Below are 20,649 nucleotides of genomic sequence, written 5' to 3' on the forward strand. Positions count from 1 at the left end.
ATAAAAGAAATAATCTGCATCTCATCCACAGACCCACCCTGATCATACTACAAATACAAATAAATCCATACCCCGAACGACCTAAATCCCAGACCCACAAGCAGCAAAAGACATGATATCATACGCAGCCCTCCTCCCATCCCATCTCCACCAGCTCTCACCTCCTGTGAGCAACAATGTGGATCAACATTTACTTCCCATGATGCAGCACCTTCCCGACCTTCTCCTTCAAATGCGCCATCTTGCCCTGCCCGTGGCCCTTCCCGTGCTTCTCGGCCTCGTCCGCCGCGCCAGTATCTACACAATGCGTCAGTAACCCACATACCCATATACCAGGAAGATACGAACCAGGTTTGGCAGGACCCCCTTTGGACCCCAACCGCTTCTCAAACTCGAATGGCTCCCGCGGCGCCGGGGTCTGCGGGCCCTTGAGCGCCTCCTCGCTGACTTTGTTGTTGCCCCGGGGGAGGGGGTCGGTCTCTGTCTTCGTCTCGTGATGTGGAGGGGAAGTAGGGGAAGTGGTAGCAGCAGAGTCGCGGGCTTCCTTGGTCTCGTTGGTGGGGCCGACAGATTCGGTGTCGGATGCTGTAGCTGCCGCTGCGCTGGTGGATTTATCAGCGCCTTTGGCTTTGGAGGCGTCGGGTTTCATCTGCTGCTGCTGGGGCTGCAATGTGGAGGCAGAGGTGATGGGTTTCTCCTTGGATTTGTAGGCCTTGTCGTCAGCGGACACGCTGGAGGTAGGGATGGTAGCGGGCGTGTCGCGGGTCTGCAGGGCGCCGGTGCCGGTGCTGCCGCCGGCTGTCGCTGCAGATGTGCCAGCGGTAGTAGTAGTAGTGCCAGTAGCAGCAAGGGAAGAGGACTTCTGCTCGGGCTTCATGCCCTCGGGAGCAGGGAGGCCTCTATTCTGCTGCAGGATCTCACCCTTCTTCTTCTCCCGGATAGGGAGCGTTTCACCTCCCACACCTCCTGCAGCGCCAGTGCTAGTGCCAGTGCCAGACCCAGATCCAGCCACCCCAACAGAGGAAGGAACCTTCACCGAAGAAGAAGCAGGCAAACTCCCCCGCTGCTCCGACACCCCGCCCGAGCTCGACACCTGCGTCTTGCCCGCCGGCAACCCCACCCCCGACGCAGCCAACTGCTTCGTGCCATGCGACCCGCTGCTCGGCGCGCCGGCCGCCTCGGCAGCCGCCGTGGGCGCCGCGGCGGTCAACGGGTCGGGGGTCTCCATCTTTTTGTTCTGTTGCTGCAACGGCAGCGTCGAGGCCGGCTCGTCGACGATCACGCTCTTGAGGGCCACGTCGGCGTTGCTGGGGGACTTGGGATTCTTGGCGTGGTCGGAGGGCGCGGTGACGGAGACGAGGGGCTCGGGGATCACGGCGGTGTTGGCTTGGGAGCGGGGGGCGCCGGGTTGGTCTTGCGCATGGTTAGTTCTTGTGTGTATTGGGAGGGGGTGAGCTTGGGGAAGGTGATGTGGGCTTGAAGGCCATGCGGCATGTCTAGGGAAGTTGGACTCACCATCGCGGTTCCCTCCATCGTACGGATCAGTCGCTGTGCCCTTCCCCTGGATCCCGGACAAGGGCTCGTCGCCATGCGGTTGGAGCTGCTGCTGTTCGCCGGGTTGGAACTCGTTCCAGAGGGCGGTGGTGGCGTTGCTGAAGGTGCGGTTGAGAGTCTCCATTTTAGGTACCTTCTTTCAAGAGTTGCTAGGTGGATTGATGATCATGGGATTTGAATTGATGTTGCACGAGGAATGTGTGCGTGTGTGTGTGTGTGTGTGTGTGTGTATGTATGGAATACTGGGATTGTGCGACCCAAGTTGAAGTATACGTGAAACTGTCTGTAGGTATCAAGCAACAAGCAACAGTGCTGAAAGTGGAACCACCTCCCAAAATTCAGTGAATCCGGGGGTTTATTAACGTCCGACTACACCATCCAGCAGCGCTCCAGGTCGGTACGTCAGTGGCTCGGTGACAGCTGCAAGCGTGGGTGGGTGGCCAGTCAATCAGTTTGTACCGCAGATCATCGGCCGCGATGTCATCACTCCCCTCTGACGTCATTCCATTTCCTTCTCACGTGGTGAATGAACCATAGCCAACTGGTGGTTATCCGGACAATTGCTACAACAAGGTGGAGAGACGACAAAAGTCAATTGCAAAAGTAAATTGGAAGTATAAGGAGAGCTGCGGGCGAAGAATGTGTCATCCACATTCTTTGCTCATGTGCAAGCTACTTTTAAGCAACACCCCAGCCAGATCCCAAGTCAAAACAGGAAAACAGCCCGAACTAACCCGAAGGATGCAATCCAAACACCTTAATTATCATGGAAGCGAATCATCCGTCAATGAAAGCTTGCGTCGCTGCAAGGGCTCGATCCACTCGGGCACTCCACCGGTCGTGGCGTGGCGAATTCCAAGACAAGGCCGCCGATAGTTCCGAGCTGGTATACACGCTGAGATCATTTCGGAGTGCCCGTGTCCCCTGCGCTCTTGGCTTCAGGGTTCAGAGGGTTCTTCGGATCATAGCCAACGCTCTTGACAATTCCCAGACCCTTGGTCTTTCCCTCACGGAAAAGCACCCGATCCCCGGGGGCGAGGAACTCGGGGCGCTGGACAAACCGGAAAGCCACCAACGCACGGTCACCAGTCCGAATGAAGGGACGATCAATGTCGACGACGGAACAGGTCTGACTCACGGCGCCTACGTGCAGCATCGCCTGATAGCGTGGCTTGATGGTCGTGGCGTGGGAGAGGATAAGCACTGGATCACATCAGTAACGGCATAGTTTCACAATGTAGACAAACCAACATACCTTCGGCGACGAATTCCCGGTACACCTTAGGGGCCTGGTCCAATTTCTTGAGAACCACCATGCCCTTGCGGACCTCCTTTCGCCGAACGCGCTTCAGAGCGAACGAGCCAGACTGGCCAGCGAAGCAAGCATTCACCGGAATTCGTTTGCGCTCAATGGACTTGATTGTCGTCGTAGTGAACTGACCAAGCGAGTCGGGCCCGACCAGTACGGTGTCACCCGCATGAATCACCCCGGACTTGGCCACCCCAGACACAACCGTACCCACGTGAGGAACCGAGAAGGTGTCGTTGATTAAGAACTCGAACGGCGCATCAACGTTGTAGTGACCCCGGTGCGGAAGAATGTTCAAAAAGGTCCGGACGAGGTCGAGGTTCTCTCCAGTCACGTTGGACACCTGGAAGATGGGACATATCCGCTGGCTGACAAACTGCGTCGCCGTGTTGATGGTCTCCTCCATGTCCTTGATGAACACGGGAATCTTGCGAGCGCCCGGCGACTTCAGGATCTTGCTGAGCTGGGACAGCGTCTCCTGGAGGATCTGGGGCGGGCAGATATCAATCTTGGTGACAATGACCATGACCGGCACGTTGAGCGCCAGAGCAATGCCCAGATGCTCTTTGCTCATGCCGATCAGACCGTTGTTCGCGGCGACCATCAGGAGACAGTAGTTGGGGCTGCTGCTCAGCATGCCAAAGACCGTCGTCCGCAGGTACCGCTCGTGGCCCGCCAAATCCGAGAAGCCAATCACTTTCGCGGAGCGCTTCCCGATCTCCTCCCACGACAGCTTGCGTCCCTGGGAGCTGCTGACGATATCGCCGCGGCTGTCGAAGCCCATGATCTCCATGCCCACCGAGCTGGTCCGGCCGCTCTCCACCTCATGCTTGTGGCGGAACAGGTTGAGCCGGGCCTTGCCGCGCCCATCGTCCAGGTTCCCCTTCACGAGGACCCCGAGCATGGTACTCTTGCCGGCATCGACGTTGCCCACGACCGCCACGCGGATCTCCGCCATCTCCTCCACGGTGCTCGCTGGCTGGCGGATCAGGAGTTTCCCCCACGAGCCCTTGGTCCGCTCGTTCTTGACGCGCGACTCCTCGGGTCCGCCGACGTTGTAGGTGACCAGGACCCGGCAGTGCGCCGGGAGCGTGTCCGCGGCCTCCCGCAGGCGCCGGATGGCCGTGGTCCACTGCTCCCGGTCGAGCTGCATCGACTCGCCGCCGTCCTCGAGGCCCAGGTCGAAGAGCGTCTCGCCGTGGCCCTCGTCGATGCGGGACTGCAGCAGGCTCGCCAGCACCTGCAGGTCGTCGTCGGGCTGCTCGCCGGTGCCGAGGAGGACCTCCTTCAGCTTGACGATCTTGGGCGTATCGCTCAATGCCAGCTGATCGAGGATGTCCAGCTCGGCGTGGTCCTCGTGGACACGCAAGACGCTGGCCGTTTCATACCCACCGTCGCTGGGCACAGGCGGGGCCGAGCGCTGGGCCTGCTGCTTTTCGGCGTATTCGGCGAACTCGCTGAGCGCCTGCGAATGAGACGGGTTAGTGTGAGACACAGGGGAAAGGGGGGGCTAAGGAATGCGCGGAAAACTGCACAAACAACACACAATTTCGCCTCTCCGCCGCTCCTCCAGGGTGAGTTTCGGCCCCGTCGGTGGCATAATGTACTGTAGGGTTTTCGTTGCCAGAATAAAGATAAGAAGGTAGAATGGGATGAAGAACGGATCAAATACGTGTGTCTATCTGTAGCTAAAATGCGAATTGTTTCGGTCGGATGGAACGGACAAGGTTCGCCTCTGGCGCACTCAAACACCTATTCGTGTGATCATAATTCCCGTCTGAATAGCTAGGTGGAAGAGGGTCGAAGGACTAGGCCAGAGGTTATTAGGCGAATGCTAAGGATGACCGATGGAAAGGGGACACAATAGGAACAATAGGGTGTTTGATTGAAGCTAAGTAGATTGAGAGAGGTAGAGGTGAAGGGGAAGGACGGGAGAGCCGGGGAAAGCTTTATCGATAATCGGCCACCGACGGAGAACGAGTCATCGCCGCCTCGTGCGGCTGTCGTGACCTTGACTCATCCCCCACACTCATGGTTAAGCTGACTACAGTCGAGTCATAAGGATATGGAAACAATTAGAAGCATTCCAGCTGACTGGTGCATGTGTGCATTGAAATCTTCTCTCGATCAAAACACAATTACCACATGATATTACTTTAGTCGCATGCAAGGGCAGAACTTCTAGATAGTGGCTGTTGCTGCATGACATGATGCCATTCTATCCCATCCTACCCCGTCCTGATCTGAAACACCACCTTTTCCCAATCTACCATTTGCCAGAATATTCGTGTATAGTTCATTGGTTGCAATTAGAGTTATACGTCTGGGAACCCTGTAGCATCGCCTGGTAGTTCGTGGTCTCATACTGATCTGTGGCCGACATGGGGTAGCAGCGAGAAGTTATATACGCTGCATGGCTTTCCAAGCCCTCCGATCAGATCCATTGGTCCTTTATTCTTTTCTCGGAGAATTCATGTCATCATGCTTGAGGGGAGATAAGTACAACCGAGTCGCCTATGGGCAGGAACGTTAGTCGCAACGTCGCGCGCAAAAACTGTATAGCCGACGTCATCAGGGAGAGAGAGAGCTTGGAACGCACCTCGAACGAAAAGCATTTCCTCCTGCTTCTTGATCGTCTATATTAAAAACAGAGAGCATGCGTTAGTCTGCGATCACAGCAGGATTGCCAGCACCTGGACACCGTTTCGGGCCGTGCAGGCAGTGGGAAGTGGACGTACCCGGATCGTCTCCTGTTCGTTCTCGTCTTCCTCGACCACGTAGATGGTCTCCTCCACATCGCCTAGGACTAAGTTGCAGTGGCTATCGTAGGCCTATCGCAAGCGCGGAGTTAATACCGGTTAGTCGCCTCGAACTGGCCCTCCCAGGCACGGTACACGGGGGACCTACATGAAGACGGCCCTTGAGCTCACGGTCACCGCGCAACTTCACAAAGACAATCTCATCGAGTGACAGGCGCACCAGGTCGAGGGGTTCGGATACCGACGAGGTGCCCGCATCCTCAGTGTCAGCCATCGCGAGGGAAGAGGAGGAGGGATTGGGGGCGGGGGGATTGCGAAAGAGGGGAGGGGGGAGCGGAGAAGGAGACACGAAATGAGTGAACGCAAGCTAAAAGTCGGGAGGCGTCCAGTCAATCAAGCAATCAATGAAAGCTGCAGGGGTGCAGGGGGGGGAAGAGAGATTGGGCGACTGTGCAACTGTTAGACTGTCACCCGCGGGAACATGAATGAGCGTTGACTGGATGGAAGGGTGTTTGAAAGAGACTGACAAGGATTCTTTCCAGTTGCTTCCCGCCAAGACCACAACAACCGCCGACTCCTCAATTTACTCCGCAACAGGTAGGTGAATGAATCAAATATGAATATTAGCTGACCTGCCACCCCCTCTTTTTATTTCTTTACCCCAGAGAATCTGACCCCATGTTTTTTCTCGGCTGTTCTCCTTGCTTGTCAATTTTCAAGCCCGATGTTGCGATTTCTACAACCAAGTGACCGCCTGTCTTGGACTCGCTTGGGGGTTTTGTCCTCTTATCGTCCTTCTCGGCCAACCAAGCTTCGCTATCCGTCTCCACTTCTCATAGTTCGGAATCCTACTCCTACGTGCCCGTCGAGATCGCTGAGAATCTGGACTAGGCCGCCTACCAAAAAGAGATTCAAGCCAATTGTCAAGGAAGACTACTCGGACAAGTATGACTACCATGGGATGATGAGCACAACGGACTTGCTGGACATCGGGGGTCCTTCAGAGAAACCACGCGATCCACTACGAGACACCTTGCAAACGGAGTTCATCTCAATTCTTCGAAGCGGCCAACCGGACCTGGTGATAAATGCGCTCACTGACCCTCGATTCAGCAGCCTGGTAGGAGCCATGCCAGAGACCACCTTCGTCGAGGCCTTCCTGCTTCTCTCTCCGGCTTACTTCGTCGAGCCCTATCGAGACATTCACCGACCGCTCCATCCAACCGCGGAACAAAGCATGGATATCAGGCCATTGCAGGAAATCTTCGACGAATTCGCCAGCAAGCTCGCACGAATCATTCGTCTCCGGGTTTCCACAGGCCAAATTCCAGGCCTGGCGGAGTTCACCCACTTGCTCGCTTGCGCAGCCGCCATGGGGGATCCTCAGATGGCACAAAGCGCATGGCAGGCCATGCAATATCGTAGGGTGGAGCCCGATACCCAGTGCTATAACCATCTCATGGAGGCCTTGATCTGGGATGGGACATTCACGGGGTTGAGAAAATACCGCCTGAGAGTGACCCGTTTCGCTTACAAAATGCGAAAAAACGCGCCCCCCGATTCAGGCTGGTCGGGATACGGCACCGCAGCACGCAGCGTGCTAAAGTCGGTACGAGTGGTATTCAACGAGATGATGGCCAAATCCATCCCGCCGGATGAGACGACCTTTGTCAACATGATGCTTGCATCTTGTCGCACAGGTTGGGTTCCGGGGATCAAGGCTGTTCTGAAAGCCGCTTGGAACATAGATGTCGACGGACTGTTGACAGCAAGCGACCCGTCGAGCTCATCCGATATCTACCACACCGACCCTGCTTCAGCCCTTCATCCCACGAGTCGACTTCTGTTTGCGGTAGCTCACGCCTTCGGAACAAATAACGACATCAGAGCTGGACTTCACTTGGTAGAATTCATCGCAGACCGATACAATATACCAATTCCCGAGAAGGTTTGGCTTGAATTGTTCGAGTGGACGTTTGTCTTGTCCCGTCCCAGATTCGGCCCCGACGCCGAGGAACAGAAGAAGATGAAGATCAAGCCACGTTTCGTGACTCAACTGTTCGATACAATGACTGCAGAGCCATACAACGTGCGTCCCACGATTGATGCGCGCCTCAAGGTCGCTAAGTTGGCGTGGGACAGTCGGATTCTGAAGAAATACATGCCACAAATGTATGCTGCATATGAGATCCTGATGGAGACACGTCAAAGGAGATGGGAGGCGAGATCAGCCATCATGGCATCTATGAAGCGGCGCAGGCTACATAAAAGTCACGCAGATTGGCAGTCGCGAGACTTGGCCAACGCAATCCACACCTATGATATCCTCAGACTGCGCACAGCCCAACAGACTGAGCTGGTGAGAAAGCTCGCGAGAAACATGCTGATCAACAAGCTATGGACGGGTCGAGACAACCCTGCATGGTTCAGGACCCTGTTTCCCCAAGCGCTAGAAGAATGGCGCGACTTTCTCCCAGAGGATTTCCACTTGAACACCCGTAGCGGAGTAGTTCATTTTGTTGGGAAAATTCGCTGGGGTAGCCGGAACCGTTACAGTGGAAAGCGAATTCCTATTCGACGGCCCACACCCTATAATGATGTCGAACCGGGTGACGAGGTCAATTATCTTGACGACGAGTTTCTTTGGGAAGCTCTCTTGCGTCTCGAGCCCAATATCGAGCCAACTTCTGCATCCCTTAGGCGACTATTCGAGCCGGTTCTAGAGAGATACCGTCGCACAGAAGACAGTCGACCATGTTGAACAGCAATTGGAACACATTCCTATGTAAAACTTCCCGCTCTGTCTTACAGCCAACTTGGCGCCTTGTGTTCCATGTCTAGGCGTCTGACCTGTTTTGAGCTCTCTCTCTCTTTCTTCGTTTTAGAAGCGTTTTCTAACGTCACCTCTCAGCAACCTAGTCCTTTGCGTACGGTTCATGATGCATGTGATTTGAGCGTTTTTGAGACTACCCCGTCCATAGTGACACGTTACAATTTGTTTTCTGCTTATGATCACCTTAGCCTGATTCGTGAAAAGAGAGATTATCGACAAAGTCTTCATGTACCAGGGGGTGCATCATACCTAAAGCATCGATGATGGTGACAGACGACTACTCCAGAAACTATATGGTCTGACGAATATTCGGCCTGTGTGGATCGGAGTATCTATACGCCCAACATCCCCAGGCGTCCCAGTATGTAAGTTTTGAGCGTTCGCTCAAATCTTCTCCCGCCGTAGATCATTTACCGCCATATAGCGCCCGATCGTAATCCACCCCCAACGGAACCACACCATCTGACTCTGATGGGCCTTGACCATCGCCGACTGGGCAGTCAACCACTCATTGACGGAGCTAACAAACAGAAGCCGAGACGGGAGCTGATCTCTGGCACTGCGGGCCCCGGAGCCAGACGCGATCGAGCTCAAGGCGCCCCGGACCATGGTGAAGGGCGCATCGAGCACGCCGGCGTACTTGCGCACGAGGTTGGTCGTCGTCAGCGTGTAGAGGGTAACCGGGCAATTGTACCCGGACTTGTCCTTGACCAGCGTGCGGAGAAAGTGCAGAGCCCCATGGTACAGGGATCGATGGTTCGGGTGATTGCTGATGCCGCCCTGGTCGAACGTCACGAGCACGTCGATGGTCGCCGTCGGGGCCGCCGTCTTTCCACCTCCGGCCTTCTTCGTCGGTTCCGGCGCGAACGCCGACGCAAGGAGCGAGGCGACGTCGTGCTCCGTCCAGTGCGCGCTCATGCTGTCCGGGAATCGAGTGGGGTCGTCCACGACGTAGACGTCCGATTCGCTCCGCAGGCCAAGTTGTAGGGCGCTCTTCACCAGTTCTTTCTTGCGGATGTGTCCGAGCCCGTCGGCGTCGCCTGGATTGCACAACAACTGACGCGTTAGTGGCTTGCTTTTGTTGGTAGGGGAGAGGGGGGGGTTCATCAGGGCGGGCGTACCGGTACTAAGACAGAGGATCTTGAGATGATTGCCGTACTCCGGTTTGGTGAGGGCCAGAACTGTAGGCGCAAAAAACATGGCTTCGTCATCGGGATGAGCAATCAATAAGCAGATCCGTTTGTTGTATATGCGAGGGAAGGCCCCTGCAAATGGCGACGACGTGGTCGAAGACAGGGTCCAGAACATGAACACGACTGAGATCGCGAGACCAATCGTGATCAGGGATGAGGTATTCATTGTGAAATATTTGGGGATGATCGATACAGGTCGCCTTCTAGATAATGAGTTGTGAACGCTGCAAGTGGTGTGACCCTGCGACTATTGGGGGGTCGATACTGGAATGGGGTCGGTTCGGAGCTGCTCACGGTGTCCCAACATCCAGACGTCACCCCACAACTCAACGCAATTGAGGGTCGTGCAAACAAAACTTAGGAACCAGGTTCGGAGTAATGGCTAGAGATGGAAAATGAAACAAAGGCGCATTCATCACCGCGGGACTTGCTGTGCACATGTAATACAAGGATGTAGTGTAGGAATAGGGGATCTCGAGTGTCGGGGAATTCAATTGTCGATCGTCGGAGCTTGAGCTACGGCACGTGACGTTCTCAACACCCACGAAAGTCATTAAGCTGAAGGTACACAAAGTCAATTGTAGGAAGCGTGCCGGAGAATTTCGCTGGATTCGTACTATCTGTGATTTGTTGGGTTCACCTTATTTGCCTTGACCAATGCATAGGAATAGGATGTCTTCGACATACCAGAGTGACTATATATCATATGGCAGCCGAGCCGTAACCCGCAACAACCCAATGTGTTTGGAAGATCAGTATACTCGAAGCAGATAACTATATTGCCATTATTTTCCTGCGCATGGATATCAGGTGCCATTCCATGAGCCGGAATACAATAACTTATTAGAAAACCGAGACCGGCTGGTCTGTAGAGGGATACTGTATTCTGCACAGTGGACATTTGATAGCGGATACGATAGGGCTGACCGATGGTATTAGGACGACTACAGTTTGAAGACCCCTGTTTCTAGTTCGTCGACCGACGGTCTACCATTGCACTGAATCAAGCCAACCGCGGTAAATTTCTGGTTCCAAGATTTATATTAAGTGGACAGCCATTTATATGTGAGTTGAGCTGACCGATAAAACCATCATGCTATTCATCCTCTATGGACCCGACCATAGGTACTGCTCCGGATTGTCGATTCTAGAACCCATGTCAAGAGACGTGCTTGCAGGGTTAGCCCCATCGCATACGAAATTTGGCGGCGGTCTAAGTAGTCACACACTCTGGTGGACCGGCAACGCGTCAATTCTGTTGCAAATCCCTCAAAGGGGCGCTAAGACTCTGCAGTAATTCTTCACCTGCAGGGTCCTCTACTGGCACTACGTAGGTATGCATACAACAAAACAGGGCGTATGTTTCAGGATCATGGCCGTCAACCATGACCGCCAGACCGAGATCATAAGATCCGCGCCTATACTGCCGTTAGGTCGAGTTAGTCACACCGGCTCAAATAACGTTCAGGGCCGTAAAAATCAGTGGCTGTGAGAATTGCCCCCCCGGAAGGCGGTCCGCGCTGGTGGCAGCCCTGAACCGCAGTTACCACAGAATTGCACCGCAATTACGCAGACAAGGTTCCATGGATCTGCCGCTCCTCCCATTCTTCTCAATTCACAAATTGATAACCCTCCCTGGGAAAAGATTGGAGAAAGAAGAGGTCCGGGTGGGAAAGGGTAGCATTGTCGCGGCAGTCGCCGATGTCCTTTGATCTCCTCGGGTGGTCTAACCTGAAATAAAGGAGCCCCAATGGTTGGCGACGGCGGTCCGCTGAGGGCCTTGGAAGAGAATGGAGACCAGCAAGAAAAATTTTCTAGTCGTCTGAGGCGCTAAGCAGTGCTAGTGTTAAGAGTCATCACGATGAAGTGGACTCAAAGGCGACCGACCGGCAGCGATCCGGCCAGAGAAAATTGTAACGGAGTCCGGCGCCCGGCCAAGTACGAGTAAAACCACTCACGCCTGTTGCGCCTGGAGGGGTTTACCGTCGAACTGCCCAATGGAATGGGAGCATCAACGTACATGCCTTCTCAAATGATGAACGTGCCTTGGATTCGTCTAAGATTCTGCAAAAAGATGGGGTCCAAGCTCTTGCACGACTCGCGAAGGCCGCCAAGGGCGAAGAGTAAGAGTAAATAGCGCATGCACAGGTATGGACAGTGTGTGCGCGCTGAAACTGAGAACAAGCTTGAAGTTGCGTGCTTGATTCAGAACTCCGTACTCCGGAGAAATCACTGCATTCAATGCATGTATTGAGCAATAGCTGTCTCAGAATGCGATGCTTCTCGTTAATTTCGTTAATCAGGTACCAGGACTAAAGCTCGAAGGGGCGGCGGATTCCGCCCCCCAAAAGAGGCATTGTCACGCCTGGCCCCGCGGGAAGCGAGGCTCGGAATAGGAGTTCCAGAGGTATGCGCAGTGTTAGGACAACTACTCCGGAGTAGGTAGTTGATGCGCCGGCTTGTTACCACCCACTACCGGCCGGTTAAGTGGCTGGATTGCAGACTATGAGTATATCCTAAGCACAGTCAGAGCCAGGGATCTTACAAGGGAGAATATCAAAGCAAATAGCAAACAGTTTAGGACCGAGTAAAGCGAGTTGAGCGTGTGAGGTTGGTCGTTATTATGGGGTAAGAAGGTGCCACTTTAAATCGACATACGAGATGTGTTTACTCCACATACTATCAATTGCGTGAGTTACGGCGTGGTAGAGCGGAGACAGGCCCATTTACTCACTCCATTTCCAGCGCCTTGACATTCTTGTACTGTAAAGTGTGGGTTGTCACTATGGGCACGAGTAAGTTGGGACAGAGTACTCCGTAAGCGCAGTCGGTAGAATGGAAGAATGGATGGATTCATGGCGTGATCAAAGTCGGCCACCCGTAACAGTGACCGACAGCATGTGCCGAGATTTTGTCAATCGGGACGATCAATCGGATCAAGAAGACATTTGGCCTTGGGTATTCAAAGCCGAAAGTGCTCAGTTTTGAGGAGGTAGGCCTGAGGTACTGCAGTAACAGGCTGAAGTTGGCTCAGTTGATGGAGAGCTTGCGAGCCTGAGGAGGAAACTGTTAGGTAATGGGTAGGGCGGCAGCCGCTGGCCATTCGTCAGTGGGACAGTGAAACTCCCCTGCCGACCGGACAGTGCACCGCGTCTAGAACTTAACTATATCTTTGATGTGGGCTTTGCTCATGTCATATTATCTACTACCGGTCTGTATATCATGATGGGCAGTGGCACTTCATTCAGACTCAATTCACCTACCCAAAACCTCTCCCAATCTGCTACTACCTAGACATTGTAGATACTTAGGAGGTTCAATGCGCTGACCGGCAAGGATATCCGGATGATGCAATGCCCCCGCAAAGGCCGGAATTAACTGCAGTGCGGGGAAAAAAGAACCCATGCGCCCTCGGAGTGAGCTGATGTCCAGAAGGGTCTTCTCTAGTACGTACTCCGTAGCGCACTAACTGCAGTGATGACTCGATTGGCTGTTCTGAAACTTGTCCCAAAAAGGTAGCTACGAGGAGAAGTGAATGGATTGAACCATATTGACTGTGCGCGACAGCGCAACATCCGTCCACATGTCCCAAGTACCTTGTAGGGGATGATGAATGGCGACAAGGGGCATCAACCAAGGATTGGTGGGCGTGCACCCCTTTTGACTTTTTATCCTTTGCATTTTTTTTTCCCTTTCTCCTTTCCTTTTTTGTTCTTTTTCTCCCTTCTCTCGGCAAGTGGAGCTTTGACTGAAGTGGACTTGTACACGGTACACACATTATCATTGTACAGTACTCCGGACTCTGTTTAGCTCTTCCCGAGGAGAAGAGAGTCCGCAAAGAATTTTCTTTGGGAAGATTCCTAATCCGTGCGCGCAATGCTCGGGTCTGATGGGGCTAGCTTACCTTACCTTCTTTTCAGGCCTTGGTTCTGCCCTTCCATCGTTTTTGGCGCAAAAGTGCAACAGCGGCAACTTGGATCCAGAGGGATCTCCAATTAGCGTTGCAAAGAGTTGCTGTACGGTAAGGTATAGCCGATTGATACAGGTCGTCACCGCCTGTATTGAGTAGTGAGAAAAGACCCGACCAGACCGCCTTGAGCCCCCCTCGGCCTCGCACATCACTTTGTGACGCCACGTGATGGTTCGATGACGGCAGCTGACCTTCCTTGATGAGCAAAGGAAGCGCCCGTCAGGTGTGATGATCCGGTATTACGGGCTACTGCTCTAGTAAATCCCACTGCAAACTGAACGGATAATCCGTGCCGTTGATCTATACGGGGTGCTAGCTCACGGTACTATTCCACGCATGGATGCTCAATGATCTGTCATTCTGTTGTCAATTCTCGGGATCTTACCCGATGCTACTCCGTACTATACGTCCTTCACCCGCGGGGTTCCTAAGCCACCATTGGTAATCTTCGACCGTGCCAGCCCGAGGTCACTTCTGGCTTCCAAGTATAGAACGCCTGATGGAGGATGTCTAGAACCTGAGTCAGCAGTCCCATACTGGACCCTCGGTTCGATTCTGGAACAATGGACATGACAACATTCTCCAGCCAGTTGACATTATTCCACATCACCACCGATCTCATGGATTGCGTGTAACCCGCTAAGATGATGTTTCTTGCGCGTGCAGAATTGCGCAAACAGAGATCCGGGTTAACTGATCTACATCGGAGACAGCTGTTCGTTGTTAGAGTCTCAGGCCCGGCCCTAGTGTGAGTCATTGCGCCTGACCTCCCCCTCATGTACTGTATGTACTGTACTTGTTGATGAGGGCATCGTTCTAGGAAGGACATTCCGTGCCCTCCAGAATAGATTGCTTAACAACACACCCGGTCATTTGATGCAGGAGAAGGTTCAATCACTCTGGCATCAGCAACCTGCTTATACTGCGCTGCGCAGTGTGATATGCATCCATCACATGCTTCCAGGGAATTGTAGTCAATACAGGATACGCACCATCCTGAATGTTTGAAGAAGGCTAGAATTCTTTGCGCTCAGTCTCTTTGCGCTTGGTAGTTGAGACCGATCTTGAATATACTCAAGATCTGGGGAAGCCGATTCCGAGTACCTCAATTCAACATCACCTGACTAAGGCAATTATTTCATCGATTACGCAGGACAAGCTGCCGATAGGATGATTGATTGGTCACTGGTTGTTCTAGAATGAGCATGTGCCCACAATTGTCCTAACCCATCACGGCGCAAGTTACTTTAGCTAAGCTACGATGGTTTTATTGAGAGAAGAAAGTCAAATTGCCGCCAAACAAATCGCGGTGTGTCAACACGCTGGAAGTTGAAAACAGTCACTGCAGTTACCCTCGGGGAATTATTGGTGCAACGGACAGGTACTGTTCCATCAGGGGAATTAAACGGCAGGGCGAGCAAGACTATGGCGCTTTCCGTCGGAGACAGCCGTACGGTCATGTATGGAAATGGTAATGTAAAGTCTCCTATGACGCTTTTTCTGCCGTGCCCCACCAAAACTCCATCGGCCGCCCGATGCGATGGAGACGTTCAGGGTGGCCAGACCAGGGAATCAATCGTACCTGTTACATGGTGTGGGAACGCCCTAGAAACAACCACCACGCTAAAAATGAAAAAGGAGAAGAAAAAAAAAAATTCAACAATAGGAAAAAAAAAAGAAAAAAAAAAAGAAAATGAGTCCTTTGGAGGGGCACAGTATGTTTGGGTTGCAAATAATAAAACATAGAGCTTCTCCTGCTTCATTCAAAGGCAGCTGCTCTCCCACTTCTTCTTGCCATTCCTCTGTTTTGCTTGATAGCTTACTAGATCTACTTCATTTTCATCTTCAGTTGCTCAGATATAGACTACTACAACCTGCCTACTACTACTACTACTACTACTACCACCATCACAACACGATCAAAACTCTCTACTACTCGTGTACATTTCATCATCTGCTACCTCTACCCCTCACCGTCTCGACAAGCAAACTTGAACTCTTGACTGTAGTCATAAGTTCTTTCTCATAGGTACAAGATTCAATTTCAATCGCAAGGAGATTATGTACTTGGCAATCAACCCAATTTTCCCAATTGCGCCGTGATATCAAGACACCTTTACATACATACACTAGTCTGCCACTGCCAGTCTGGTCATCCTGCATCGTGGACCGTCAATATCTGACATCCATTGCTCCCTGAGCAACACATTCCATCTTCTGTGCACTCGACACTGTCACTATACTTAGCTACCAAGGTTCCAACCCAGCGCATCCACATCACCCCTTGTGAAACTCGCCACCATGCCTGGTCGTCTACTTTCCAGCTTTGTCCGCCCTTCCCTCTCCCACCACTCATCCCACCATTCATCCGTCTCACACTCGAACACCTCTTCTTCTTCGTCCGTGAACGAGATCCCGAACACTACCGTGGCGTCGAAAAAGCCACCCACTCATCTGACCGCTGAACGAGCCCGCTCACCCGAACGCCGGCTATCGTACGCGATGGAGCATCTGATTCACCCGCACCGCGATCACAGCAAAGAGAAGCGACGGAGCCATGGCCGCTCAGCTCGTTCAAAGGAGCGTGCCGCTCATGATCCCAGCGCCAACGCCTCTGCGAAGCTCGATGTCATCGTTGAATCCCCGCCCCTCGTCTGTTACGGGAACCCCGCCAATTCAACCGGCGCCTTGTTCTCCGGACGCTTGAAGATCAGCATCTCTGAACTAGCCGGCATGATCACGCTTGACACCTTCGATATGCGTCTCATGAGCAGACAGACGACCAAGAAACCGGTTTCTCGAGACTGCCCCTCCTGTGCCTCGCGAACTGAGGAGCTGACACACTGGAATTTCCTCACCGAGCCCCTCACCCTCAAGAGTGGTGACCACGAGTTTCCTTTCAGCTACCTAGTCCCCGGCCATCTGCCCGCCTCATGCAATGGCTCGTTGGGTCAGATTGAATACTTTCTCTCTGCGCGTGCTCACAGTATCAACGGGGAGGAGTTCACCTTCAAGATGCCTCTGCACATCAAGCGTGCTATACTTCCCGGCAACGACAAGTCCTCCATCCGTATCTTCCCTCCTACCAACCTCACCGGTCGCATTGTTCTCCCATCCGTTGTTCACCCAATCGGTACCTTCCCTGTGCAGATGACCCTGAGCGGAGTTGTGGATAAAGGCGAAGAGACCCAAACTCGCTGGCGCTTGCGCAAAATGATGTGGCGGATTGAGGAACACCAGAAGATCGTCTCTGCAGCCTGCCCCAAGCATGCACACAAGATCGGAGGCGAGGGCAAGGGTGTCCTTCACCAGGAGACCCGAATCATCGGCCACAACGAAGAGAAGGATGGCTGGAAGACAGATTTTGATACCGCCGGCGGTGAAATCAGCATGCAATTCGAAGCCAGCATCAACCCTTCTTGCAACCCAGTGTGCGATCTCGAAGCTTCGGGTGGCCTGGAAGCTCGTCACAACCTCGTCATCGAACTGATCGTTGCCGAAGAGTTCTGCCCCAACCGCAACACGAGACTCATCACCCCGACTGGAGCAGCACGTGTTCTGCGCATGCAGTTCCACTTGCACGTCACGGAACGAAGCGGCCTGGGTATCAGTTGGGATGAGGAAATGCCACCAGTCTATGAGGATGTTCCTGCCAGTCCCCCTGGTTACACGATGCTGGATGGAAGCAGCATCATGGAAGACTACCATGGATCTCCCCTGCACCTTCCGGAGTATGAAGAACTGGACCGCATGGAATCTCTGCGCTTGGACAGCGACTCCACACATTCTTCTTCAACCAGGGGACGATCTCGCCTTACACCCGATGATTTTTCGACCGAGCCATTGGGTTTCGAAACGAGAAACCGAGCTACGTCTCCTACCGAACCTTGAGCCTCGGCCGACGCCATTGCTTCGCGCAATCGTTTTACATATACAACTTCAACATGGGTGGACCTCAAACACCGACCTTTTATGAATTTAATGACTGCTACGAATTCAATGATTTTCACCCTCAGAGGACGTCCTTGTTCTCATGCACTCTCAACAGTTCCGCGAAGATTTGAAGTCCAAGCTCTCACTATCTTTCCCCTAATTTCTAATTGTTTCATACCATGGTGGAGAACACAAAAAGTCTGTTCATAGAGATCCTGTATTGCTGGGTGACTTCTGTGCTTGCATGATACCCATTATTTCCGTCAAGTCCAAACATTTTCATTTGTCTATTTCTGTTACTGGCATTATACATACCCAGATACATACACATTGTCGCTATGGTCAATTATCTACACATAACGTTTACGAATGAACAAATTGAACACTAAACTATATCTTGTCTAAAATATCCCGCGCTAGAGCCAATTCTGTAGATTACAAGTGAGCTAGATGTAGGATGATAAGTTTGTTACCCGCACAGTCTGGTTCCTTGGGGCTGAACTGAATGTCGTACTAAAATCTAATGATTTGCGAGCGTTCTGCAAGTACCCAGCGGACTGCTACATGGAATTCCTGCAGGCCGAACAGGCACATGAAACACCGCGCGGATCTTTGGAATGTTTGCGTACAACTTACGCCCGTCTGCCCCCCCAAGATAAAAGTAAGGCCAACTGCATCACTCATAGACTTTCCCTGAATTCCAATACTATTTACAATCACGAAGTCCCACATGGCTTGACTTCGTCTGAATCGTTTCCTTTCCCTAAATTTCGGTTCCTGACACCATGACAATCCCAAATCGACTCCAAAGAAAACCACGCCTGCTTGAACCAATCCCAACACCTTGCTCCCTAGTATATATACACAGCCCAAAGGACGACACTGGGTCACGAGTCGAAGATGGGCCCAAACGCCGGTATGCCCCTCGATTCCAACTCATATACCACCTTCTTGGTGAACACAGGGTTACTGATCACGCAAACCGCTTCCGCATCGAAGTCCTGCACGATCCGCCGAATCATCGGGACCATATCGATGCGCCCAGACTGATTCGTGTCGACTACCACAGGGGTCGGGTCCATCACCGACACCAGATCCAGCACCCCCTGTCCGTATGTCTTCAGCGGGGCGCGAGTCTGCCAGACCACCCGCAGCGCCGGGCGGTTGTCGTCCCCGAGGAAGGACAGGCAGGGTCCGATGCCCGAGCCCGTGGTGACCACGACTACGCGCTTGAACACCCGCATCGCGTACGCGAACCCATACAGGAGGACGCCGCGTTTCCACAGGTGCGTGGGCGGGTCCTGGATGCAGGCGGCCGTCCAGTCGCCCGCCTTGGACACCAGGCAGGAGAAGCTCTGGCCGTCCGGGTTCGGGAACGTCGCAAACCCGTGCCAGTCCCGCAGCGGGTGGCGCGCCAGCTGGATGCCCTTGCCGAATGTGGTGGTCGTGTGGCTCAAATGCAGCCGCACGGCGTGCGAGGAGAGGGCCTCCGGCTGCACCGTGACCTTGCGGAGGAGCGTCCATGGTTGCACGATGGCCACGACTGTGAGCACCAAGAACCAGAAGGCGGGGAGCTGCACCAGGAATGTTCCGAGCGGCTCGTTCGCCGCGCGGCTGACCTCGTTGGCGAAGACCATGAGCAGGATCACGAAGAGCACCACCACGAGCCAGCCGAAGAACCGATGGATGAGCTCGAAGTAATCGTGCTTCCTGATGCGGAACGTCGGGTGGGCGACGACGATGATGGCGAGCAATACGACCAAGATCAAGTATGCTAGGATCACTGGTGCCATGGAGGTGGTTGGCCCGCCCGATGATGGAGACCAGTATTCCTGTGATAGGAGGCCGACAAACCCCGCATACCAGACAAATGAGGCTATCCCGCACCCGCTGTGGACACCCCCATAGTGGTACACCTTGGCTGCAATGCGTCGTATCCGAAGAGGTGCGGATCTCGGAATGGATGCCACGAGAACAAAGATCGAGTTCACCACCAAGGGCTGCCGGGCGAGGCCGCATGCAAGCAGGTTACCTGCTGCTGCATTTACCAGTGCAAGTAGCTTTCGATCCGTTACCATGATTGCAATGAATACAGCTACATTGGCCAAGAAGACCAAGGAGAACAGGCGTCGGTATATGTTGAGGAATATGAAGCGAACCGCAGCGAACCTGCGCTTCTTTGGAGCTTGAGCTTCGAGGTCAAGAGATCCATCTTCCGAGTCACGATATTGGGTCACTTCCACCTTCTCTGAGAAGACCTTTATGGTAGAGGCTTCTGTGAATGTTGATGAACTGGGACTTTCCGGCCCTGAAGCGCATACCACCGCCGGTGGTACCGTGATTGTGTTCTTCACCTCACTTGACATATTGCTTCGAATTGGTCCTGGAGATGGGGTTCAAGGTTGACAAGAAGGAATCCAGAGTAAGATCGAGGGGCAGACGCATGTAATCTTCAGGAACAAAGCGTCAGATGCAAGATGGGGGCAAGAAGCTGCAAGCAGTAACGATAATGACTCGGTTGGTCCCAATGGGTGCATGAGTGTGATCCACCATGAACCTGCATCTCACAACGACGGGTGCAGACGTCTTTTTAATCCTCATGCATGAAGACATCTGACCTTGATGCAGCCTGGCTATTTTCCGCCAGGGTGGGCTCATATTGCACATCGGACAATATCTCGGCTGCAGACCACGGTCTCTTGTGTTCAGCACCTGAAATCATACCGCATGCGGACCACCTCGGCATCTCAGCTCGCCTTTCGCCTCGATATCGTGATTCCAGCCTCCGTTCTACCGACACTATTTGAGGGGAACCTGTTCCGCATCCTAGATCCGAGAAGCATTTACCAATGAACATTAAAGAACGGTATCAAGCCGGCCACTCCTCAGCTGTTCATTCTCCGAATGTGGAAGTCGAAGGGCCAATGGATGGCTCGTCCGCGAGCGAATATCCCGTCCCCGTGCCGTGGTCGATGATTCCAGCAACAATGACGACTTGATGGAACGGTCTAGAGATGCGGATACACCAGCATGGGCACGTTCAGTGGCTCATGCAGGCCGGCCAGGGTTTCCTGATCGACACTAGTACTGATGCCTTG

General features: G+C 53.3%; 6 protein-coding genes across 6 annotated transcripts; 2 read left to right on the plus strand and 4 right to left on the minus strand.

Moving 5' to 3' along the window:
* Nucleotides 1-190: 190 nt before the first annotated feature.
* BO82DRAFT_401251 (uncharacterized protein) lies at nucleotides 191-1,678 on the minus strand (the record flags this gene model as incomplete). Its single annotated transcript, XM_025639239.1, has 3 exons — nucleotides 191-297; nucleotides 349-1,413; nucleotides 1,516-1,678. 3 exons carry the CDS (start codon nucleotides 1,676-1,678, stop codon nucleotides 191-193), a joined length of 1,335 nt encoding a protein of 444 aa, XP_025492806.1.
* A 764-nt stretch (nucleotides 1,679-2,442) lies between these two features.
* BO82DRAFT_59756 (putative GTP binding protein (GTPBP1)) lies at nucleotides 2,443-4,555 on the minus strand. The gene is made up of 3 exons (XM_025641372.1): nucleotides 4,410-4,555; nucleotides 2,810-4,328; nucleotides 2,443-2,757 (listed from the first exon to the last, which is right to left on the minus strand). Exons 1-3 carry the CDS (start codon nucleotides 4,461-4,463, stop codon nucleotides 2,456-2,458), a joined length of 1,875 nt encoding a protein of 624 aa, XP_025492807.1. The 5' UTR covers nucleotides 4,464-4,555; the 3' UTR covers nucleotides 2,443-2,455.
* A 1,880-nt stretch (nucleotides 4,556-6,435) lies between these two features.
* Nucleotides 6,436-8,836, plus strand: BO82DRAFT_353576 (uncharacterized protein). Its single transcript, XM_025634989.1, has 2 exons — nucleotides 6,436-8,624; nucleotides 8,705-8,836. The coding sequence occupies exon 1, from the start codon at nucleotides 6,752-6,754 to the stop codon at nucleotides 8,381-8,383; it is 1,632 nt and encodes a 543-aa protein (XP_025492808.1). The 5' UTR covers nucleotides 6,436-6,751; the 3' UTR covers nucleotides 8,384-8,624; nucleotides 8,705-8,836.
* On the minus strand, nucleotides 8,705-9,904 carry BO82DRAFT_353577 (PIG-L family deacetylase). The gene is made up of 2 exons (XM_025634990.1): nucleotides 9,577-9,904; nucleotides 8,705-9,495 (listed from the first exon to the last, which is right to left on the minus strand). Exons 1-2 carry the CDS (start codon nucleotides 9,812-9,814, stop codon nucleotides 8,840-8,842), a joined length of 894 nt encoding a protein of 297 aa, XP_025492809.1. The 5' UTR covers nucleotides 9,815-9,904; the 3' UTR covers nucleotides 8,705-8,839.
* A 5,879-nt stretch (nucleotides 9,905-15,783) lies between these two features.
* BO82DRAFT_59881 (alpha-arrestin) lies at nucleotides 15,784-17,616 on the plus strand. The gene has a single exon (XM_025641373.1). The coding sequence runs from the start codon at nucleotides 15,920-15,922 to the stop codon at nucleotides 17,507-17,509; it is 1,590 nt and encodes a 529-aa protein (XP_025492810.1). The 5' UTR covers nucleotides 15,784-15,919; the 3' UTR covers nucleotides 17,510-17,616.
* Nucleotides 17,617-18,219: 603 nt separating this feature from the next.
* On the minus strand, nucleotides 18,220-20,283 carry BO82DRAFT_308296 (integral membrane protein TmpA). Its single transcript, XM_025632311.1, has one exon. The coding sequence runs from the start codon at nucleotides 19,915-19,917 to the stop codon at nucleotides 18,439-18,441; it is 1,479 nt and encodes a 492-aa protein (XP_025492811.1). The 5' UTR covers nucleotides 19,918-20,283; the 3' UTR covers nucleotides 18,220-18,438.
* Nucleotides 20,284-20,649: the final 366 nt, after the last annotated feature.

This window comes from Aspergillus uvarum, assembly GCF_003184745.1.
Source record: "Aspergillus uvarum CBS 121591 unplaced genomic scaffold BO82scaffold_21, whole genome shotgun sequence".
Taxonomy (NCBI): Eukaryota; Fungi; Ascomycota; class Eurotiomycetes; order Eurotiales; family Aspergillaceae; genus Aspergillus; species Aspergillus uvarum.